This window comes from Chelonia mydas, chromosome 14, assembly GCF_015237465.2.
Source record: "Chelonia mydas isolate rCheMyd1 chromosome 14, rCheMyd1.pri.v2, whole genome shotgun sequence".
NCBI classification, from domain to species: domain Eukaryota; kingdom Metazoa; phylum Chordata; order Testudines; family Cheloniidae; genus Chelonia; species Chelonia mydas.
This window is the reverse complement of record NC_051254.2, coordinates 8,584,819-8,609,528: the sequence shown is the minus strand read 5'-3', so window position 1 is coordinate 8,609,528 and position 24,710 is coordinate 8,584,819. Positions and strand designations below refer to the sequence as shown.

The following is a 24,710-nucleotide window of genomic DNA, read 5'->3' as shown; positions in this document are numbered from 1 at the left end:
TGCGCTTATTGGCAGATTTGCTCGCCTTGGAGCTTCACGGCAGCCCGCAGCTTGGCCGTTTTTCTGAATTCACAGTCCAGGTCGACTCCTCCTGTGTCTGACCAGGAGTTGGGAGGTTTAGGGGGAACCCAGGCCCGCCCTCTACTCCGGGTTCCAGCCCAGGGCCCTGTGGAATGCAGCTGTCTAGAGTGCCTCCTGGAACAGCTGTGCGACAGCTACAATTCCCTGGGCTTCTTTCCCATGGCCTCCTCCCAACACCTTCTTTATCCTCACCATAGGACCTTCCTCCTGGTGTCTGATAATGCTTGTACACCTCAGTCCTCCAACAGTCCGCGTTCTCACTCTCAGTGCCTACTGCCTCTTGCTCCCAGCTCCTCACACACACACCACAAACTGAAGTGAGCTCCTTTTTAAAACCCAGGTGCCCTGATTAGCCTGCCTTAATTGATTCTAGCAGCTTCTTGATTGGCTGCAGGTGTTCTAATCAGCCTGTCTTAATTGTCTCCAGAAGGTTCCTGATTGTGCTGGAACCTTCCCTGTTACCTTACCCAGGGAAAAGGGACCTACTTAGCCTGGGGCTAATATATCTGCCTTCTATTACTCTCCTATAGCCATCTGGCCTGACCCTGTCACAGACCCTTTTAAGCCAGGTCTTCCAACAACCTACCCGCAATGAATATTTGCAAATTCTGCTTTTCCATGAAGTGGGAATGCTGCTTTGAGAAGACATTGAGTTCCCCTTACTGAATTTCTGGCTCCCTTCCAGAGATGGTCCCAAACACTCACCACCAAACATGTTGAACCCCAGATCAAATGGCATGGTTCAGGGTCCATCTCTACCACTATCTCCCTTTAATCTAGAATGGAAGGCAGCAGTGTAAAGGAACTAGGATTTGAAGAAGTAGGACAGATACAGTTCATATATTCATATCTTGCCTCTTTTGGCTCTGGATTTGTAAGATGTTTGTTGATCTTAAAATGACATCAGAGTTCACCCTTTTATAAATTGTGTTTAAAAAAAAACAAGCCCCAAGGTTTATTTCCAAAACACCATTGAGTCAAGGTTACCTTTGTATGTTTGTATCTATTTGGACCGGTTTTCAACTGTAAGGCAGCTAGAACACCACTGACTGATGGGTGCCCAAAACATTCATCATTAGCCTTACATTCCAACCAGTTATGGACTTCTCATATAACCTGGTCTGTGTAACCAAGACATTGCCAAAATGTTAACTTTTCCCTTCTGTGCCTTTGGCATTTATGGTATGTTTTAAGTCATATCTCAGTGCTGAGGAATGGCACAGAGATACAGAAACACATCATATGTTGTTTCCTTTAAATAGGATTACAGGATTTGTTAGAGTTCTCTCTCTTCATTTTAGGACAACACTATTCGCTTGAACATATGGCCTAGATACAACACTGTCTTACACTGGCACAAAAGTTGCCATCAAGGTCCTGTCCACCCTGTTATCTACCCAATGTTAGCTCCAATTATGGTTAAATATGGTTGTAGCTAATGTGGGTGGGGATGTTTCTGTCTGGCAACCATACTAGCCAAACTCTACTATAGATATGCACCACTCCCAGGTTGTGTTTTAACACTAACACACCCAGCTCTTAGACAAAAATTCACTGATCACACTGGCTGGAAAACCATACTAGAAGCCTCCTAGTAACAATTGTGTTTAAGCGCTTAGGTTGTGCTTAGAACCCAGGAGTCCTGACACCTAAGTCCTTTGCTCTAACCACTGGAAAATATTGTCTCTGCTAGGCAGAATCTGGACTGATTCTAGGAGCACAGAAGCGTTTATGCAAATCTGAGCAGCAACATCCGTAATTTGAACTTCCTCAAATTTCTTGTCACATCCCCATCAAAGAGCCTTTTACCAGCATAACTGCTATTTCCTCTGTTCAATACACTCTTCGTGTTTGTAAGAAAATGCTTAAACTCATGATCATTCCATTCTTCATCCTATCCTGCTGTAAGCCATGGATCTGCTATTTATCAACTGCATCTTATTCCAAAGAGGGACTATTGACTAATTTTGCTCAAGTTCTTCTTCTCTCTTTTAGTTCAATCCACTCAGGAGAGTCAAAAATCCAATGAGAAAGATAGCGGTAAGTTTTCATTTTTTGTTTTATTATATTATTTACACGAACCCTTTAGAAAAAAAATTCATGTCACTGTTAAACAGAATGATTCCGTGTTGTAAAAAATTTTCTCCTTGCTCTCTTTAGTCACACATGGAATGAGATAGTTACGTGAATTTTTTTCCCTTGCTAGATAGACTGTGTGTACATTCAGAAATGCTTAAAGTTTTTAAAACCTGGCTAGAATCGCTGAACAAAATAACACTGTTTCCCTGTACCCTATTTTATATACTGTAGCTGGCTCTAGAAAGGAAAGCAGCGTTGTATAGGAACTAGGATTTGAAATACTAGAAATACTGTGATTTACATGGACTGGAGCTCAGCATTATCCTATGGAAAGAGTTTGCAGACTTTTTTCTACAGTTACATTTATGATGATCCCATGAAAAAAAACCTACATTAACAGAAAGTTGTCAGCCGCTTAAGAATTCCAAAGTCAGGGTAGCATAAAGTTAAAGCTGCTCCCACAACCTTAACTCTGCTTGTTTGTGCGTATGTATCATTACAATAGTGTCCATATACATTTTCACATACTATTTCACAACTAATTAAATGATGGATCATGCCCTTTTCCCCATAGCTTTAGATACACTACTTTCATTGCTGTAATGATTCAGTAGAGCTTTTTTGGCTTAGATGTTTTATATCTGTTACCTTCTGTGTTCAGGTGTGTGTTTTACTAGGATAGTTAGCAGCCATGTACTGATGACTGAAATGAAAACAGATGGTTCAGCCTTTCCTAGGACATGAGCAGTTAAGTATAGTCTGGGGCTTCCTCCTCCCACAAAAATGTCCATGTCACGGGCAGGAACTTTGGGTGGAGAAGAAGAGTTCTATAAGGATCCCCTTTTGGGGACTGTTCCATGCAGGGACAAACTTTGCCTCATCTCCGCACACCATAGGCAGCTGTTCTGCCCCATACTCCCATGTGGACCCCCAAAGGTTAAGACTCATTGAAGGGCATGAGCCCATTCTCTTCTTTTCCTGACACAAAATCTGAATTTCGGGAAAAGATTTCCTGAGGTCGAAGATTATTAAGCTGTGGAAGGGAAGGAGGAAGCCTCGTTGCTTGGAACAGTCCAAACTAGTAATTCTAAAATAGGGAGTAATCCCGCACTGTCCAGAAGATGGATTTAGCAGGTCTTTTCCATCTCTAGATACTCTGCTCTGAGCTTCTTGTCATGCTGAGAAGCTACTCAAAAGGGTGTTTGTGAGGATCAGTTAATGGATGTAAAATACTTTGATAATATTTTATGCACACTGCTATTTTTACTCCATCTGAATTTCTACCTTGTACCTAGGAAGGCAGATGCAGAATTCCCCATAAGGGAGAAAAATCGTTTGTACTCATGGGAGCTGATCTTCCTCCCATTCCAAAACTTTAAGAGACTTCAAGGGGAGCAAGAGCAGGAGGCCTTTACTCCACAGTAACCTTCAGAAAGGATCTCTACCCACTTTACAAACATTCAGTAAGGGTTTGATCTTACAAGCCTACTGTGTATGAAATTCCATTGAGGACCTAGTGCATAGAGCCCTTTCAGGCTTGGAACATAAGCCTCACAACAGCCCTGTGCATTAAATGAGCTCTATTAGAGTGAAATGCTCTGTCCAGCGCATTTCTTGTTCTTTTTCATTTGTTAGTAGGTGTCCTTGTTTGTTCCTGATGAGAGTGTTTGTTGGCATCTGCCGTTTACCACTGATAAGCTGCATCATTTTGTAGACGGTTCCTTGTTCACCGTGAGCAGCTGAATCCTCTGCTTGTGTTGCCAGATTATCAATATAATTCCATTTGTCTGGTCTCACAAGGCATTTGACCTCCCGGTGTGCCTTGCTAAACTGCTCGTGGTATTTGTCCTTTAGCTTCTGGGATTTTATGTCTAAAACTTTTTTCCTCAGGGCTCGTCTGGTTTCTATGGCATTCCATATGCTGGGTGTAACCCATTCCTTCCTTCTCTTCTGCTTGTAGCCTAGACAGGCTTCACTGCTCTGTTTATAAATTACTGTTACTTTGCCCCACTTCTTGTTGATCTCCTCATCTGGATCAAAAAATTGCTGAACAGGGAGCCACCTAAGGAGGAAGCAAACATCCAGGAGGCAGAAGATGACCTTGATATCAACACAGACACCCCAACTAAGGAAGAGATCATTCAAGACATCAAATCCTGAAAAAATGGGAAAGCTCCTGGCAAGGATAACTTGAATGCAGAGTTGTTCAAGGTAAATCCTAAATTAGCAGCATCTATCCTGGCCCTTCTATTTATATCAGTCCGGGAAAGGAAAAAAGTGCGAGATGAGTGGACCAATGGGGTTATAGTGAAGATACCAAAGAAAGGAACTGTCAGTGATTGTAATAACTGGTGTGGTATCACACTTTTACCTGTGCCCAGCAAAGTAGTGTGTAAGATCATAATCCATCTTATATCAGAGGCAGTTGATAGCATTCTCAGAAAAGAGGAAGCTGGTTTTCAGAAAGGGTGTGGATACACAAACCAGATCTTCATTCTACAAAACATAATAGAACAGTGCTTAGAATGGCAACAACAACTCTACATAAATTCCACGGACTTTGAGAAGGCTTTTGATAGCGTTCACAGGACCAGCCTATGGTGCATTCTGCGGGCATATGGAATTCCTTTCTGAATAATCAACGTCATCAAAAGCTTCTATTTCAACTTTACATGCAGGGTTGATCACAGTGAGCTCAGTTTTCAAGTCAAAACAGGAGTATATCAGGGCTGTGTCATGTCTGCAATCCTCTTCAACATTGCCATCGACTGGGTAATGCAGCGTACAACAGAAGACATGCCAAGGGGCATTAAATGGACAGTCTTTTCATCCCTTGAAGACCTGGACTTCACAGATGATGTCGCTCTCCTATCACATACCCAACACCATATACAAGAAAAAACAACTCGACTTAATGTATTCAGCCAGAAAATTGGATTGAAAATCAACCGCAATAAGACGGACCTTTAATATTGCCTCACCATCACCAGTACGGATAGAGGATTATGTTCTCACCAATGTAGAAACATTCACATACTTGGGCAGCACCATCAGCCAGGACGATGGAACAAGCCAGGATATCCGGAACAAAATCAATAAAGACAGGAACACCTTTAGGAGCTTAAATACTGTCTGGAAATCATCAAAATACAACACCAAAACCAAACTCAAGATTTATCAGAGCTGTGTACTTTCAACACTACTTTATGGTGCAGAATGCTGGGGAATGAGAAAGTATGACACGTCCAAACTGTCTTCATTCCATACAACCTGCCTCAGAAAAATCCTCCATATTTTTTGGCCCAGAACAATATCAAACCAAGATCTATTGACACAGTGCAGTGCAGCCAAGAGGATCTGAGCACCATCATTGCCAGGAGGCGTTGGAGATGGATCGGTCATGTGGTTCGGATGGAAACTGATTCCATCACCAGAGTAGCAATATGTTGGACACCTGAAAGCAAGCAAAAATGAGGCCACCCGAAAACAACATGGCGAAGAGCTGTGGAAGCTGAGCTGAAAAACCTGGGGCATAGCTGGGGAACCATTGAAAGACTTGCCAGAAACAGACAGGAGTGGAGGAGCTTTGTCATTGCCCTAAACGCCAGACACGTAATAGGAACATGATGATGATGATTAGAGTGAAGCATCTGGTGAGTGACCACCCATGGGATGAGCAACATTCTCCACTAGTTTAGTCTTTGAAAGTCAAACCAAATTTCCCTGGAAACCACGAGTGATCTGGAAAGAGGTTGCTTAACATGGGCTGGGTTATGGGATGTGGTTCTTAGTTCTTGAAAGTAGCTATACTTGAACAAAAGAACTTCAGAAACAGACTTCAAAGAGAAACAGCAGAACTAAAATTCATTTGCAAATTTAACACCATTAATTTGGGCTTGAATAGGGACTGGGACTGGCTGGCTCATTACAGAAGCAGCTTTGCCTCTCCTGGAATTGACACCTCCTCATCTATTGTTGGGAGCGGACTACATCCACCCTGATCGAATTGGCCCTGTCAGCACTGGTTCTCCACTTGTGAGGTAACTCCCTTCTCTTCATGTGTCAGTATATTTATGTCTGCATCTGTAACTTTCACTCCATGCATCTGAAAAAGTGGGGTTTTTTCCCACGAAAGCTTATGCTCAAATAAATCTGTTAGTCTTTAAGGTGCCACCGGACTCCTTGTGGTTTTTGTGGATACAGACTAGCACGGCTACCCCCGATTCTTAGTGTTAGTTTCACTGGGTGTTCATTTTGCAGCTGGGGATACACAAAGAATATATATTACAATTTGGATGCCTCATCTTTATGTAGTCTGCCTATCAGTGGTGCTGAATAACCTTCATTTTTCAAGTCAATAGGAATTTTGGGGAACTGAGCTCTTTTGAAAACCTGGTCTAAAGTGTTTACATTTTTTCAACTGTAATTCATCTGAAATTCAGCAGTACTTTACTTTACCATTATTTCATTTGTCTAATGGCATAGTTACCTGCAAGAAGAAAACTCTCCCCTAGGGCTGTCAAAAGAATTAGTTTCTATTTCTGATCTTCTGAAAGATCTGGCACAGTGTTGGCCAATTAGATTACATATGGAACTACCACATCCTGGTTGGCTCAGAACATTTATAAGGAGGAATTTTTGCTGCACTCACTCAGAACAGATATGTAGTTGCCTACTTTGTGATTAGCTTGTAAAAAAGCGTAAACAGGTTTTTCCCCTCTACCCTCTTTGGCACGCTAGTTTTAAAAACCGTTATTCCAAAGAAATGTCTGTGGCCACAATGGGGGAAGATCTGCAGATATTTCCGATGAAAAATATTCAGAAGATATGTATTACTCCATATGACCAATTCACGTTTCAAACGTCAACATGTTTTTGCCCCGAGAGGCTGTCTTGGTCAACATTTAGCATGAGGGCCAATAAATCTCGGCCATTGCTTTTCATAAACCAATGGCTCCAAATCACAGGCATGTGATTGGGCACTAGTAAGTCATGCTTCTGTGGCTGGCATGCTGGGGCCCCCTTCCTTACACTCTGGATGAGTCTCTGCATCTCATGCAGCAGGGTCAGCTCAGATAATGCTCAAGTCTTCAGCTGCTGGGGCCCTCCCAAGACATGGGGGTTACAACTCCATTCAGGGACAGGTGATCCAGTTAGCATGACGTGTCCTATTCAGACTGCAGGGCCACATCGTGCAAGATCCTTTGTGCTGACTCTGGGGTTGAGGATGACTTGAGCCATCATAAGAAACACGACACCTCCACCTTTATTCTAGCTCTGGCTGGTAATCCTATGGGTCCCCCTTTCTGCTGTCTAAAGACGAAATCCACATTCAGTTTTCCACTAACTCTTCACACACACACAAACACATACAGCCCAGTTATGGACACACATTACCTATCTCTCTCCCCGTGGCCAAGGACTGTACTCCCCAGCTGAAATGACAGAGGAATTTGGAACAGGTGGCAGGAAAATATTTGTACACTGAATCTTGGGTCTTATAGCCATGGAGTCCAATAATTGAGGCTCCATGGAAGACAGGTGTTGCCCCAGCCCTGATGCCCTGGGCATCTAGTTCTCCACATTTCTCTGCCGGGGGTTGGAAGTTATTTGCGGATTGTTGTTTTACTCAGAAATGTTTCTTTTCCTCAGAGCAACTGTCTAACCCTGAGTTTGGATCTCTCCAAAAGAGCTTGGAGGTACAAATTGGCCAGAATGTGACTCTGTCCTGTCAATCCACCAATGGCTCTCTTCCTATCAACTATACATTTTTTAGAGGAAATCAGAATCTGTGGCCGATTATAACGAAGGAGGACAGGAACCCAGCTCTGTTTAACCTAACTGTCAGTTCTGCCAGCGACTTGGGGGAATATAAATGCAAAGTTGTAAACGGAATCTCCAACAGTTCAAAATACAGCAAGAGTCTCAACTTTACGTTACTAGGTAGGGGTTTGTGTGTATCTGTGACATTTTTCAACATCAGGAAATGAGTGTTCATAATAACCCATCCCAGCTGGTCTGATCCTGTGAGCTGCTGGAGGCACAACCCCATGGCTGTCTGACACATGGCACCATGCAGGACTGGGCACAAGCATTGTGCCATAACCCTCCCCAACCATTCAGAACAGTTTAAAAATTATATTATGCATTAACATGTAAATGCCAAGTCCAGAGCGGGCTCTGGCAGCTGGAACTGCAGTCAGAAGGGGGTCACACAAGCTGCACCCTGCACGTGTGTAAGAGACCACCTAGATCTGACCCTATAGTTTTACTGTATAATTGTTCCTGCATATGCCCAAAATAGCTTGCAGAGTACAATCCATGACCATCTCAGGATTGTGCTGCCATGTGACCTTCCCCCTTCCTTGCTATCAATATCTTAACTTTTGAGCAGGAAGAGTTCTAAAACAGAATGAAATTTCTTTCAAAGGGATAGGGCCATATACTTTTCAATCTATTCATCCTGTAGCAGCAGCAGCCAGCAATCCTGCAAAGCGTTCTGGTAGAGAACAGTGTTCTAGAACACAGTGTGCCTCTGTCTAGAACTTGGACCAGATCCACAGCTGATGTGAATCAGCATAATTCTATTGGAATCAATGGAGCTACATTGCTCAAGGTCAGCTGAGGAGCTGTTCTCTTGTTTGTAGGTCTCAGTTTTAAATCTCATGTTTGCCTTATTTTTGTATTCCACTGGTTACTTTACAGATCCAGTGTCCAAACCAGTGCTGAGCACGACTACTTCCCAAGTGAGGATAGGCCAGAATGTGACACTGTCTTGTCACTCAGAAAACGGCTCTTCTCCCATCAACTACATATTTTTTAAAGGACGGAAAACGATGTCATCCAGAATAGCTATGCAAGGGAAGGCAGCAGCTGTGTTAAATGTAATTATCAATTCTCCCAGTGACTTGGGCGACTATAAATGCAAAGCTGAAAATAATATCCCCAATACTACAAAATATAGCAACAGTCTCAACTTTACACTAGCAGGTATGTGTTTGTCCTACCTATTACTAACAGCATCTGACGATGAGCTTTTAATGATCTCTGCCTGTCCATGTAAACTGGGGTAGCAGGTCCAGCAACAACAAAAGCACGTCAAAGTCCATGATGGAACTTTTAGTGCCTGGTAGCAGGGTCCACATAGCATCTTAGGGCACAGCAGGTTAGAGAGCTGGACATTCACACCTTGGCTTGCTGTGGATATCCACAATTCCCACCTCCCTACCCCAAGATTTTACTCTTGAGGTGCATGGATTTAACAAAAGAAACAAAGCCAGAGCTTTACGTTTAAACAGAACCCAACTCAGCCTGTAAACCAGCACTCTAAGAACAGGGCATGAAGGAACACTACCAAGGAGTTACTTTTATATAGGCTTGGCAGAATTAGAATATATAATTTCAACAGATAATATCCATGATTATTTTTAAAGATTTTTATTTAAATTTTCAATTGTGTGGAATTATGGGGTGGGAGGGGAGTTAGACAATGGCAGAGTCAGACAATTATTTAATTACAATAGACATATAAAAAGATAGAAAAAGCTAAAGCTTTACAAATGTTAAAATACAAATCACCACACATCAAAATATACAAAGCAAATATCCTCAAATTAAACTCAAGCAGCATTTTTCTTACTTTGTTTCCATCGATAATAATTGAAATTTACAGATATGCATTTTTTCATCGGTTTGTGTTTGATGAAACTCATGTTTACCAACATTGACGGATAAAAATCTAATCCTTCCAAGGCCTGCTTTTATAGTCTTCCCTGGCTTTTCTCTGAGTTTACCCTGTACGTCTGCAGGACATCTTAGCCTAGAGCTAAGTCCCTACCTCCTGTGATAGGGCAGGATTGTGTCCAGATCCTTCCCCCTCTGCATCTGTAGGTTTTCAGTGTGGAGCCAGTTCTTTTTCTCTCTAGGCTCAGGTAAGGACCCCTCACCTTTCCACAGTCCGTGTTATTAACAACTGCTACTCCACTTCTCCAAACTGTAACAGAAAAGACTGGGCTTTCGTTTTAATAGAAAGATACATACTTGGAACATCTTGCTCTCTACAAACACTCTTTCTCCTGTTGACAGAAGAGGATGGCCCTTCCTATCCCCTCCTCATTGTTCTTGTGCTGCTGTTTCTGCTGGTGGTGATAGCAACTGTCCTACTGGTTCTATTTCTGATCCTGCCTTGGTGTAAAGCAAGTGAGTTTTATTTGCTTCTCCATATTTTCATTGTAAAATAGTGCTTTAGATCCTTATTACACTCTGTGTCCTTGGAAATGGAAGGCTTAGTTTCCTGTCTGCACATCACACACTAAGGCCTCCCCATTTCTTAGCAGCTGGTCTCAGTACTCCTAGTGTGCCTGGTCCAGATGGTGTCTCCTGCCCAGCTCCCATTAAACTGGAGGGGATGGCCCAGTAATATAAGCTTCAGGATGGTAACATCTAGATTCCCAGGAACTGCTGAGTTAAATCCAGTTAGGGTTAACTTATTTCTTTGCCTTTTTGAGGTAGATGCTGTATTGTAATCTTTAGGTGGAGCCCCTAGAAAAACAATATCCAATCTCTTCTGAGTGAATGCAGATCCGGTGGCACTTTTCTTAAGAGAATTTTGCCCTTGGGTAAAACGCTCTCCTCATTCACGTGGGCTGACTCCTTTTTGCTCTCCATGCTAGAAGAGGCCACATTTCAGTGAGACCATACATATATAAATAAAGGGTGGATATAAATGCCAGGTAATAAGACCAAAGAGGCACCATTCTCCATCTTTTGATTGACTCCAAGTCCATCCTCAAAGCCAAGTATCTCTCTTCATACCAAAGCAACATGTTTTCAGGCTACATTTTAGGTCCCAAAGGCAAAAAGTTACACATGTGCTTATCTTCGTGCACGAGTATTTTTGCAGAGGTCAATGGGACTGCTCACATGTCATAAGTTACACATGTGCACAACTGTTTGCAGAATCAGGGCCTTGGCGTCCAAAATTAAAGTAGGAAAGCAGTCTCTTTTTGCAAAGACCCCATGATATATCACCAATACCTGCTGCCTTTGGAGCAATTATTTCCTCTTCCCCTACTTCCATGTGAAGTAAAGATGCAGTCAGGCATGAATAGTACTGCTTGCTAAGGAATGATGTTCATGGACTATAACATTATTTAAAATATCTAACAACCCCCCCAAAATTCATGGGACATGCAAATATCAACTGCTCCAAAAAAATGTATCACTTGAATAATTTTGTTTGTTTTCTTTACATCTTGCAGGAAAACTGAAGTCAGCTGGTTCCTCAACTAGTTTTGTTTCAACAGCCAAGGCAACAGGGCCTGAAAATTATGTGACATACACTGAGATAGGTAAATTCCAAACTGCTCTTTCTTTAGTCGTGGGACTCACAAGCAGGAATCTGGCTGCAGGACATGATTAACTAGTCCTAGATAAAGTTTATGGATGATGCCTTTGGGTCTCAAATGGGGAAGATGGGAAATGGGTGATCACTACAGGCAAGTTACTGACCCAATAGAACTCCCATTGACATTGAGTGGAAGTTGCTCAGCATCTCGCTCTATATGTGCATCTTATGCCATCCCAAGAGCCAAACTGCAGTCTGGGGAATGACATTCATTAGAAAGATCCTTAGAACCTTGTGTGAACCATCCCTCAGGTCCAATCAGGACAGAACTAGAAGGAAAGTTTGTGTTTGGATGTCTGTGAAGGTACTGGTAAGGGAGTGACAACCACAAAGCAAAGAGAAAATGAACTACTAGTAAATAAAGCACAGAGCCTAGATTTACACAATAGCCCCTTGCTAAGGGGCAAGGAAAGGATTTCTGGGTTGCCACTGAAAGTGAAAAACAATTGTACAGCTTCTGCATTTTGCTTTGTATTCTTCAGTGTATATTTCAGTTCTTCACTCTGTGTTGCTCAACTCTGACGAGATTCAGAGCCACTTTCCCCCAAAATGGAGCCACAAAATAACTGGGCAACAGCTGTCATAGTATCTCCATGTTGTGTTATAACTAAGGATAAGATTTGGTCACAGACATCACAGATTCCATGACTTTAACAGACCTCTGTGACTTCAGGGCTGGAGCATCTGTCAGCCCCCTCCGCTGCAGCGAAGCTGGAGCAGCGGCAGTCTGCCCCAGCCACAGGAGCAGTGGCAGGACCAGAGCAGCAACAGCCAGCCCTCGGGGCCGGTGTGGAGGCCAGCTCCCAGAGCTGGAGCCGCAGATGGCTGTCAGCCCCCAGCAGCAGGGATCAGACTGGAGGTCTCCCCACCTCCTGCTATTTTTAGTAAAAGACCAGGTCAGGGGCTTCCATGAATTTTTATTTATTGTCCCATGACAATACCCATGACAAAAATCATAACCTTAGTTATAACATTGTGTTGTCAGTGTGGACTAACATACCCCCATAATAAAAACGTTGCAGGACACCATGCCAGGATTATCTTGAGGTTCTGTCAGATTTCTCCCCCCCGCGACTTGGAGCCTGGAAAAAAGGGAGGATATCTCCCTGTTTCTAGCTACTGGAATGAAGATGGGAAAATGGGTGTTTTCCTCTCTCTCCCTCCACCTGTCTGCTAGGAGGAATGGGGAGGTATTCTGGCTGCTCTGCTCCATTAGCTCTGCACTCCCTGCAACTTTTCACATCAGGTAGAGAGGAGTCCTCAACTTGCACTATCCAAGAATATGCAGAGGGAGAACAAATGCAGACTCTGTGAGAGGCACATGTGGGTCTTATACCACAGGCTGAGCCTCAGTGCTCTTTCACAAGCTTAAATTCACCAAGCTGTAATCTCCTGCAACTGAACCTTGAACTCTTTTTCACTTGTTTCCATCCAGAGTATGCTAAATCTGAAGAAGTGGAGTACGCCAACATACAGATTAGAAAAGAGGAGAAAGACAGGAAAGGTAAAAGGCTTAGATTGTAACCATGGGCAAAAATGAAGCATTTCACATTTTCAAGTTCATACAACTAGTGTTCTGGAAATGGAATAAAAACCGATTTAAACACAAATGTGTGTATCCCAAACGCATCTGTGGATTAACGACAAAACTATCTCATGCATTTTGGAGTTTACTGTGCATTGATAGCATAGTCAAATGTTCACTTGCAGTAGGGCCAACTGCCCAGTCTCACTCTTTATAAACCACTTTCACTGCATGCTCCCTCTTTCCAGAGGTTAAGCACAACTCCCTATGGAGATAGATCCCTGGTGGTTAGCATTCAAAGGGCATTTGAAGATGAGAAGGGTGCAACCAGAATTCATTTCAGGCAGACACCAAAATACGCCCCCAATTTGCCTACAAATGTTAGCTACCAGCATCTAGACTAAGGGGTTGGAGGTACAAGGTAGGTTGTTTATTTAAAGGGAGAAAGGGTGTTTCTATTGGTTTGAGCACAGGACTGGCCAACAGGAAATCCCACGAACTAATCCTGTGGCTAACACTGACTCAATGTATGACCCCAGTGACTACTTGAGCTCTTTGAAAATTTCTCATCCTTTAAAATAGGAATAATACTTTCTCACCTTGTGGATGTTATGAGTGCCTATGAATTCTCTCACAGAAATCTTCACTAAAGTGAAACTAAGGTTCAGAGTACATACAAATAACTTAAAGGGTAGAAGTCTTTATAAGACTACAATAGCTAATTTAAAAAAAAACACACACAAAAGGAAATTGTTAAGGTTAAATATGAAAATCACAGTGGTAGGAGGGTGAAGTGGCCATGCAAAAAAACAAACAAACCACCAACTTTATTTTATTAAGTGGGCTGTGGAATAAATAGTTAAGACTGCCTACTACAGAGATAAACTTCTAACTCCAGTTAGAATCCTTGACCTGAAAAGGACTACCAATAACCTTCTGGGATCCCAAATGCAACAGCTTCATTCTGAAACTGTCCTCCCATTTGTGTCATTAGTTATTGAGCTACAAGAGGCATGTTTAAATATAGCTCAATTATTGTGGACTTTTTAAAAAGTTAGTGTCTATTCTGACTTTTAGTGAACATGAAGGCAGATACTACAGTTTTCTACTCTGAAGTCATCATAAGAGATGGAACACAACAAGGTAAGTTTCCTCTCTGATGAGTTACATGAGAGAGAATTATATAAAATATTTTTAAAGAGAACCTCTACCCCAGTAAATGTTGCTAGCACCACCGTGCCTGTATAGGAAACACACAAACAAACATTTAGATGCTAGTTTCCCTGCCCTAATTATTTTGTAGTCAGAAGGTGATGTTAATCTCCTCCCCTGCTAATATTAAAGACTGGGTCCCTCTCCCTGACTTTGAGAGACTCCAGTTTGATCAAGACAGGGAAAAAAAAACGTGTTAGAAAAAGTTCATTGATGTCCAGATTTCTGATTCCTTTACTCATGCACAGTACCTAACTCCACAGGTAATGCCACTGTAACTAATGGGACTAGTTCTTAAAAAAAAAAAGACTATCAACATGGTGGTGCAACTTGACTCTCCACTGGCATTACTCTTTTGATGTATCAGCGGGAAGGAGTAAGCCAACAGTTAGCTAACATGGTCCAGCTATCAGGCTCTCACACAGAGAGCTTTGCTCCTGTGCTTGTCAGGAATTTCAGGAAATAAAACAGGATTTTAAATAAGCAGAGAATAAAAAGGCCGTGTTTAGCCATGGTTACCTTAAAAATCTGTCTGAGTAGCTGCCTGCTTGGCAGGCTGTCTCCCTAAAGGATCCATCGTTTGCCTTGCTAAACTACTACTAGCTGCCAGGGAGCAGCTTCCCAGGACTCCGGGGTACAAGTTTTTTACTTGAGCTGGACTCTTGCCTGGCACTGCCCCAGTCTTTTCCATTTTTGGGAGTGGGACTTGACATGACCCTCAGACACTGGAAGAGTTGACTATTTCCCTGCCACAGTCATTTTAACTCAGACCTATACACCTGAGTACCAGCTACAATAGTTAGGGGTATAAGACCAGTACATTACCCACTCCATATTGCTTCCTCACTCACCCTGTAGCAAACAATTTTTTCCTATCTACATTAATAGATTACTTGAAATAAAATGTTTACAGCTTAGTTCTTTAAATTGTTCTGGTATCCTTGAAAGGCAGAACAACTAATAATATGTTATATTCAAGCCAGAAACGACTGCAGTCTAAAGACTGAACTGGAAAACAGAGGCCATGTAGAGAAACATACTCACAAACTACTAACAAACACTGCCATTCTCTAAAAACAATGCATCCAATGGCTTTGCTTTTCAATTGGCCTTTTCCACATTTAAGCTTTTGAAACACTCAACTCCCATTTATCTTCCCATTGCAGCAGAGACCTGCATTTGTCACCACATATCAGCAACATGTGTATTATCTGGACTCTCAATCAAGGAAAACTTAATTCAACTTACTGAAAATATCCTTTCTTCCAAGAGACCAAATCCTCTAGGACATGTCTTTGAGCCTGCGCTGCAGAAAGAGGCAAACCCAGCTTTGTCCATCAAGGGTAGAGCAGGGCTAATAATACACATCTGCAGAGAGTTTACCCATTAGAGAACTTCTACAGCCAGGAAAACTTTATCAAACTGGCAGACTCTGCAGCTAAGCATGATTAGCCCTGGCCTAACTGTGGTGGACAGATCTGTTTTTGCCTCTTTCTGCAGTGCAGGCTGGAAGAGGTGTCCTGAGCCTGTCAGTTTGAGATAAGGGTAAGTTTTCCTGGCTGTGAAAGTTCTCCAATTGGTAAGCTCTCCAGGTGAGCATTATTAGCCCTGCTCTACCCATGATGGACAGAGCTGGAAGTGCAGGCTGGAAGATCTTCATAGAGGATTTGGATTTGATAGAGAATGAGTGCATCAGAAAGCTTTATCAACATCAGTTTTGGAGGATGTCATGGGTACTTCCCCACTCATATAAATAAGAATGAATGGTATCTAGCAAACACAGTAGGGTATTGTGACTCAGAATTCCTGGCTTCTACTTCATCTGTGCCACTGATTCAGTATGACACTCTGGAAATCAATTTAAACACAGATACAAAATTCTTTTTATTAGAGAAGTTCTAATTTATACATTTTTAGCTGCTGTAATGTACTTAGTTAAAAAGTCCTTCAATCGAGAGATGTGCATCATTTCTTTCATGGTGGTATCTCTGCTTCTCAGCTGAACCACTCCATTCTCCAGAGTAGCATCACTGATCAAGATTGTGAAGAGGACACTCATCTCATCATACCTGCCAAAGAACAAGCACTCATTACTGCTGTTACAGTATTGTTGCCTTGGTGTGTGGCAGACTTAGATTGGGGTTATATCCCAGAGCAATATGTATATGTTCAAGTTTTCTGTGTAGTTCTGTGTCCAATATGAAGATGCTTATTTTCTTACTTTCAGCTCCTTGATCTTCTCTAGTTAACTGCAGTAAGTTATTAGATTCTTTTGCAACAAAAGGGGAGTTTTATTTAGTAACCTAAAATGGGGACATTTTTCACAGGAGAAAAACGTTACCATTTCTCCACTATTTACTAGCTGACCAGCCATACTTTGAAGAGTATTGTACATGAACATGACTTCTTAACTTTGCTATGTTAAAACGGTATGTGTTTGTTTCTTGCTGAAAACCTCTATTAATGTTAAGAGAAAAGCACAATCAAGATTATTTTTAGTCCTTAATCTACTTATGTTTTGTAGGTTAATATGGGCCAGTTCTAGCAAACTTAACTGGCATGAGCAATTCTTACTCAGTAGGACTGCTTGTGTGAATGGAGAATGAATCAAGGTGGTATCGGTTGAAGGGCTGGGTTCTATATAACAACGGTTTCCAATAAAATGATTTAAAAATGAAATGCAGAAGTCAGTCCACATGCAAAATTGGATGTAAGCCAGTTCTGTAGATTTATGATTCACTTTAGGAAACCAGTTTTCAGACGGGATTTCCTGAATGGTTTATTATTAGCAACTGAAGAGCAAAAAAAAAAAAGAACCACCAAATAGTTGAAGTATGAAAAATAAAAAAAAGTTTACTGAAATGAGCTATTGCTAGCAGGAGAGTGAGTTTGTGTGTGTGGTTTTTGGAGGGGGGGGTGTGAAAACCTGGATTAGTGCTGGAAATGACCCACCTTGATTATCATGCGCATTATAAAGAGAGGTTTCAAAGAGGGATGGGCTATTACCACATTACCAGCAGGAGAGTGAGTTTGTATGTGTGTGTGTGTGTGGGGGGGGGGGGGGTGAGAAAACCTGGATATGTGCTGGAAATGGCTCTACTTGATGATCACTTTAGATAAGCTGTTACCAGTAGGAGAGTGGGGTGGGAGGAAGTTTTGTTTCATGGTCTCTGTGTGTATATAATGTCTTCTGCAGTTTCCACGATATGCTATGCATCCGATGAAGTGAGCTGTAGCTCACGAAAGCTCATGCTCAAATAAACTGGTTAGTCTCTAAGGTGCCACAAGTACTCCTTTTCTTTTCACTTTTTAAAGTGAACTAATTAAAGAGTTTTTAAAATGTTGTTAGAGATATCCAGTCTCAATCTGTATTTTAGTACCTTCAGTCATTTAGTTACTGTACCTGAAATTATACTGAAATCACATTAATTTTTGCTACTTTAAGGAAAGCCATCTTTCCACTTGGCATTTTATTTTTTTCTTACTTTGCATAGAGTTGCTCCAGAGGTGTCTGCATGGTTTCAAGATACCCAGGCCACACAGAAATTCCTTTCTCTATCAATTCATTGAACAGCCCCTGACACACCTAGAAAAAAAGAGCCTTAAGAGGTCTAAAATGTTGGGAGAAAGACTGTACAGACTGTAGTATCTGTTCGATATTAAAGCTCATTTATAATGTTTATAAATTAACAGCAACACACACTCAGAAAAGAGCACTACTGCTAAGAGAACTTCATTTTTATACATTGTTCCCCATATGCATATCTAAATAAAAAGGTCTTTTCCCCCCCAAGTATATTTCTTACACAGTCATCACTGACTTGAAAAAAAAAGTCAAGTCTTCATCTGAAGATTTCCTCCCTACATTGTTACCCTTAAGATTACTATGAAGGATTAAACAAATTTAGTTTATATGCAGAACAAACAAAATTAGTCAATATTACTGTTCTATTAATACAGCTTGAGGAATAGCAGACATTAAAGCCTGGACGTTTCTGTCCCCCCACTCCGTGTGGGATCAATCACAACGGATCTAACAGACATGCCCACTGTCCCCAAATCCACATTCCGCAGGGCACCTCCTAGCATGCAAGGAATATGGACCTCTGCAGGGGCTTCCGAAATCCTGCACAGTGAAAACACTGTTTCACTACAGTGAGGACCCTCCATGCCCATGAAGGAGAAGCAGAATTTTCCTCACATGAATAGAAGGTTAAAAAAAGTCAATATCAGAATTACAGCACAACAGTAGATGTAACTCCAACTCCCACAATTAAATGCTTAGTTACAACACACCTGTCTCAGCTCCATTGTTGGGCCTCTTCCAACGTCCAGAGCAACTTTTATTGGTGTTAAACAAGGGTGAAGCTTAAGTACCTAACAGTGTTGCAAGAAACATGTTACTCGGCATTTACATTAAATACATGAACCAGAACTAAAAGAGCATTAGTGAAATATATAGGAGTCTTGGGGTGGATTTTATTTAAATCAAATTGATTTAAATCACTAGCAGGAAGACTCGATTTAATCATGGATTTCTTCATAAAAATGCATTCATGTTGGTTGTTATAACCTGAATACATATTCTTCACAGGTAGAGGAACTTCATTAAAATATTCTCAAACTGGGTCTCTTTTACGGCCTGCTGCCTTTATAGGTTTTCCCTTCTAGTGAGAGAATGGTACGGTAGATCTCAAATCAATGGAGGCTACACTCAGAAAGACCTCAAGACTTCTGGAATATGCTGCTCAAACAGCTTCATGTTTGTTTCTACTGCCTGTCCCTCCCTTCTCAAGTTTATCTCCAGGACCACTTCTCCTTGTCCAGATCTATTCTGCCCCCAACAATCTTCTATTCATTGAACTTTCTGAAACTTTGCACTTTTAGAGAGAGGTAAGGGATTGACTCTGTCTGTGTACACAAATTTGCAGAGGGACAACAGGGTTGAGGTCTGTTATTTCTCACCTCTATATATTTATTTTAAAACATTTTTGCTGTTAACAAGCACGTTATCTCTGGAGACACAAATCCACAGTTTGAGAACTGCAAACTAAGCATCTCTGATGGTATCTTCTAGACTGAAAACTGAGTCCCATTTGGGAGACAAAGATTAACCTAAATAATCTATACAGAAGCCCCTGGAAGCCAATAAGATTGGGTCCCTAATCCATTAGCTATTGGAACTCATTTACAAAACTTTTCTTAAACATTAATATATTGTCTCATACTACAGAATTAGAATTAATAATCCCTATTTCATAATGAGATATCTTTGAGTTTTAATTAAGCTACATTATAGCTATCTTTTAGATAGGTTTTTTCCTCAAAGCATTTTATCAAAAAAATCTGATTTAAATTTTAAAAAAAAAAACAATGATTTTTTAAAAAATAAAAACCGATTTATTTTATCCACCCTGAGGAATATTCAAATGTTTTTGAAATAATGAAAAAATAAATGCTTAGTTAGTAAATATATTCAATATGTACAGTCTTGTGTTCTCTCAAAACAGAAATCCAAACTAGAATAAAGCGAGCCACATTTGCTATAACACAGACTGTTTTAGTTTGTAGCTTCCCAGTAAGACTATTTTCAGTCTCTTCTTCCTGACACACACTAAAAGGTCACCTTTCTTTGAAGAGTTTTCTTTCTTGTTAGAGAGCTTTCAGTGAGCTGCAGAGAATCACAAAGATATGCTAGCACTCCTTGGTCCAGATTGCTGCTCACAGACAGCACATGAGGAATAATATTCTTCCTTCCATCTCGGCCCTGCAGGAGAAACACAACAGTCCTCAAAAATAAATAGTGTATTTAAATGAATGAACACAAGAAGGCACCAATCCCAAAATGGGTTTCCTCAACGTACACTTAAAACAAACATATATTAAAGAACAACAAGCAGGAGCAACCTCACAACATACGGCAGCATCTAACTGAAGTCTGTAGCAAGAGAGAGAAGCACCCCACCTTCCTTAAATACTGCCTCTGAAGCAACATCTCACCAAAAGCCCTCCAAGAAGATAAGCCTTACAACAGTGGTTCTCAAACTTTTTTTTCCCCCCCCATGGACCACTTGAAAATTGCTGAGGGTCTCGGCGGACCATTTAATGATCTTTCCAAATGTTGTTTGTACCGTTAGCTAACTATTGTAAAGCGCTTTATGTAAAAGCGCTATATAAAAAAAAAAATCAACTCTTTTTTGTTCTACAAATAAAAGGACAATTCATATTTTAATATCAGTAGTCTTATGTTTCTAATGTGATGGATGTGCCCTCTCTCCCCTGCTGCGACAGCCCCAGAGCTGGGGCTGGGAAGGGACTGGGGGGGAGGGAGTGGGGGTGTCTCTCCCCAGCAGCCACAGCCCTGGAGCTGGGGAAAGTCATCTCTTTCTCTGGCCACCACAGCCCTGCACGTCCCAAATTCTCCCAACCATCTCTTCTCACCCCACTGCCCCCTCCCACCTACCACCTATTGCCCCCAACACCACCACCTCACCTTATTTGTGCATCTTCTCAAGGGTCCAGGCACCTAATTAGTGGAGCCATGCCTGCGCAGGTCCACTAATTAGGTGTGTGGCCCCTTATTCTCTCATGTGCAGCTGCCCAGGCGCGCACCTTAGAGGGAACTACCTGTCCCTTGGCCCGCGCCGCTTCCCGCGGCCCCCATTGGCCTGGAGCAGCGAACCGTGGCCAGTGGGAGCCGCAATCGGCCAAACCTGCAGATGCAACAGGTAAACAAACCAGTCCGGCCTGCCAGGGGCTTTCCCTGAACAAGTGGCGGACCGGCTTTGAGAACCACTGCCCTGTCAATGTACCTCAAGTCTAACTTCAAGGATCAGCTCTGGAAGTCAGAGAATAGTTGGTTTCTATGCTCATTCTCTGCCCTTCAATCTATCTGCTTTTGAGACCTGGTAAGATCATAATCCAAGATAGCATGGGTGCAGGCTACCAACCATTCACACTGCCTTTGTTTCAAAAACAAAATTTTATTTCCATGTTAATAAACTGGATCACACCAAAGCAAGATTTGTATCTCAAAAGGCTTTCCCAGTGAGCAATATGTTAAATATAATACAATTAACTGAATCTTACATGTAATTTTGATTTATTCCCTGGATACGTTTGTAACAGTTCATTATCTCCTAGACTCAGCAACGTTTCTATTGGTTCCTTTCCCCAAGGAAAGCTGTAGTACAAATTATTTCCTTTTCTTCCCTCTTTATCTTGAAAGTCGCTGCTGCTGAAGTTGGATGGGCCTATCGCAAACTGAAAAATAGAGATTTAAAATGTCCATTTATTGTACATATTAACTGAACTGCAAATGATAACTCTTAAAATATAGGTGCAAACCCACTGGCCTGTGACCATTTAAGAACAGCTTTTAGAATTCCAAACTGCTACATCAGTTACAGCACACAGCCCCCAAATCACTCAGAACAGAAACCCAAATTAAAATGGTGTTTTCCAATTCCCATTATAAACAATTTGAGAGTGTTGTTATGCACTCTTACACAGCTTCTCTATTTTACCCCAGAAGTGGTTGCAGTTCAGAGTGGATATCTGGCAATATCATTCTATATCACCCCTAGAAATGCCTTTCCCCCCTTAAAACATAATTCTATAAGAGGCAGCCCAATGTTTTCGAGCTTAAAGAGCAGTAACAAAGGTGAAGTGAATATCAAATACCTTTCTCCACCACTGGAGCCGCTGGCGTAACCAGTAATCAAGCCACTGTCCTGCAGTTCTGGCGGAGCTAAACCATACAAGGGAAGACATTGTCCTTTCGCCTATTCTTTAAACAATAGCAAGGGCAGCAAGTTAACTCCTTAAAAAATAATAAGGGAAAAGCAAGAGATAGCATTCAAAAGTTATCCAAAATTAGCTTGCATTTGTTTAGTTTAAATATAAACAGAGATTTGTCAGTTTTCATTACTGTACCTTGCGATGTTGTCATTTTGAGGCTCAATGTTCAGAACAGGATGAAAACATACTCCAACCTGAGCAAGTCCACATGGCAGCCTCTTGTTTACCAATTCTAGACAATTAATATATTGCTCTAGAGCACCTGTCACAAGACAAATCATTCATTTCTGCAGTTCTAGAGAGTATTTTAAGTTTTAATTATAATTAAATTCTAACTTATCTACAGAACTGTTAAAGCACAGACATTTAGCAAGAAGGGAGAACAAAGGTAAAAGCAATAAGACCACAAAGCTATATAGGCTAGCTATGTGCACAACTTGATAACTACCATACATTAATTATAGTATTTTGTATGCACCAGCTCTGCCATTTGGACTGCTGTTTCTGAGAACTGGTGGAAAATTCAGTTCTCACAGGCCCATCTCCAATGTTGACAGAACAGTTAAGGGTCACATACACATTTAGGCATCACAAGCCATGATTACATTGCTTCAGTACCTAGCGAGGACACAAACTTGTAACACACTGAGGCAACATCACAACATGAAGATGCAACCAGTAAATCATTTTAACAGATCAATCTTATCCAGTGGTATAAATAAAAAGAGGTTACCCACCCTGCCTTTGGCTCCCACCCAGCAGATAATGAGAGATCATGCCTTCAATTTCTAAACATATTATTCATTGGGGATCATAAGACTAAGAACGTACCATGAAGAAGGTCCTCTCGCAGCACCCCAGACGTCCCTAGCATGTTTTCCAGAGCTGCAGTTATCTGCTCTTTGTTTAATTCTTTATTCTGGAAGATTTCACGCAGGGCTCCAACCTGTATCAGCCTGAGAGCCTCCCCTGTTGGCAGCAGGCTAGCTCCTGGCGCACGATGTAGCAAAGAATCCACTGCAAACACTTGCTCCCTGGAAACCACCACTGAAGCCCACCACTGGGCGACCAAGTTTTTCCTCAGCTCCAGCCCCAGGGGCCCAAAGCCTGGGTGGCAGCCCCTCAGGTACGAGTCCCAGGTGAGTGCCTGCTGCTGGTCCCCTCTGAGAAAGTGCCTCCTTCGGCACACATCCAGCAGCACCTCACTGCCCTCCCAGTGCTGCCCCTCTGCACTACTCCAGGGCCCCCCCACGTAGGGCCGCAATTGGGCCAACAGGGGCCCCAGAGCAAACCTGAGGGACCGCATCTGCACCCCAGGGACCCCCCACAGCAGGCCTGGGTGGCCCCACCTGCACCCCAGGGACCCCTAACCTGTGCCTCAATTGGACCTTGGAGGCGCCCACGTCAGGCCCCAGATGCCTCCCCTTCAGGGGACCCCAACCCGAGCCCTGCCCCAAAGCCTGACCCCTGAGCAACCGCTCAGCACTAGGGTGGTACTGAGAGCGCCCGGGGGGAGAACAAAAAGGCCCCGACATCTAACGAGGGGAAAAAAAGCTTCTGGGAGCGCATGCGCATTGGATTGGGAACGGGCGATGCGGCAGGTGAACGCCGCTACCCCAGCGAGCGGAAGAAGAACGCTCTGGGACTTGCGTTGGGCAAGGTCACGCGCCCAGCGCATGCGTGGTAATTCCCCTGCTCCCGTCCCCTGCGGCTGGAGTCCTCGCTGGCCCCGCCCTTGGGTTACGTCAGCTTCCGCCGCACGGACAGTTGGTTCCCAGCAGAGCGCCGGAACCTGGGGGGAGGGGCGGCGGAACCGTCAGGCCGGAAGCGGGAACGCCCGGTGTACCAGCTCCCGGTTCCAGCCTGGCCAGGGCGCGGGCCCTTGGAGGAGCGGGGGGGGCATTTCAGTCCCCCCGCACTGGAGAGAGGCTGGTGGCTCCAGCAAGGAGCTGATCACCTTATCAACCCCCCCGCCCCCCAAGCGCGGCCCCGGCCTGAGGCTTGCAATTTGGGGGGGGACAACGCTGTGCCCCCCCAAACCATGCCCACGTTAAAAAGTGGGCAGACATGGCCCTCCCCCTTGGGGGGCTATGCCCCCTTCCGGTACCCTGCCTGGCTAACAGTGCTGGCAGGTTCTGGGCGATTTGAATGCTTGCAGTTTGAAATGACACTTTATTCTATAATTTGATTTTCTTTTTAATTTAAAAAAAAATTGTGTTTTTCAAACCAGCACGAAACGTGTGTCTGTTAAGGAAACGCCTTAAAGCATGGGTCATTATGAACGGAGTACTCGGGAACTGGGCTAGCTCCCATCCACAGATGGTTCTGATCCCCTGTGAAGCCCCAGTGGACCCCATGGGACTCTATGCAGATACTAGCACCCAGCTGCATAAATCTGGTTATAGGAATGAAGCCTGAGGCTATTTCCTACTGCCATGAGGCTGTTACGCCAACACCTTCACCTATTGTGAGAAACCACAGCATTTTCTGACAACCCTTCTCTGCCTTCCCCTCTGTCATGGACACAAATTCATGCATCGACAAATGAGCCAGGAGATGGGAGTCAAATCACAACTTTCCAAACAGGGTGTGGGTGCCCACAGCTGT

At 42.7% G+C, this 24,710-nt stretch overlaps 3 protein-coding genes across 6 annotated transcripts in view; 1 reads left to right on the top strand and 2 right to left on the bottom strand.

The window, feature by feature from the left end:
* The window catches only part of PECAM1 (platelet and endothelial cell adhesion molecule 1), an 89,650-nt gene extending 73,620 nt beyond the window's left edge, over positions 1-16,030 (bottom strand). The window contains exon 1 of one of the 2 annotated variants that reach the window (XM_027817474.3): positions 15,552-16,030. The gene's annotated coding sequence lies outside the window, so the exon portion shown is untranslated. Of the gene's footprint in view, positions 1-4,531; positions 4,551-15,551 lie in introns of those variants that run through there. The other variant, XM_043527778.1, reaches the window with a different exon arrangement.
* On the top strand, positions 1,865-20,439 carry MILR1 (mast cell immunoglobulin like receptor 1). 3 transcript variants are annotated; one of them, XM_027817503.3, is made up of 9 exons: positions 1,865-1,985; positions 2,077-2,121; positions 7,813-8,103; positions 8,866-9,150; positions 10,246-10,359; positions 11,421-11,510; positions 13,002-13,070; positions 14,169-14,234; positions 16,303-16,786. In XM_027817503.3, exons 1-9 carry the CDS (start codon positions 1,943-1,945, stop codon positions 16,326-16,328), a joined length of 1,029 nt encoding a protein of 342 aa, XP_027673304.2. In that variant the 5' UTR covers positions 1,865-1,942; the 3' UTR covers positions 16,329-16,786. The 3 variants fall into 3 exon arrangements, with proteins under 3 accessions (XP_027673304.2, XP_043383721.1, XP_007055162.3); XM_043527786.1 differs by lacking the exon at positions 16,303-16,786 and adding an exon at positions 20,077-20,439 and having other exon boundaries at positions 1,876-1,985; XM_007055100.4 differs by having other exon boundaries at positions 1,876-1,985; positions 14,169-16,786.
* On the bottom strand, positions 16,163-23,803 carry POLG2 (DNA polymerase gamma 2, accessory subunit). Its single transcript, XM_007055131.4, is given in 10 exon segments — positions 16,163-16,372; positions 17,789-17,889; positions 18,600-18,680; positions 19,930-20,070; positions 21,393-21,566; positions 21,987-22,092; positions 22,239-22,365; positions 22,935-23,427; positions 23,429-23,538; positions 23,541-23,803. Coding segments are annotated over 10 exon segments (1,740 nt in total). The 5' UTR covers positions 23,782-23,803; the 3' UTR covers positions 16,163-16,206.
* Positions 23,804-24,710: the final 907 nt, after the last annotated feature.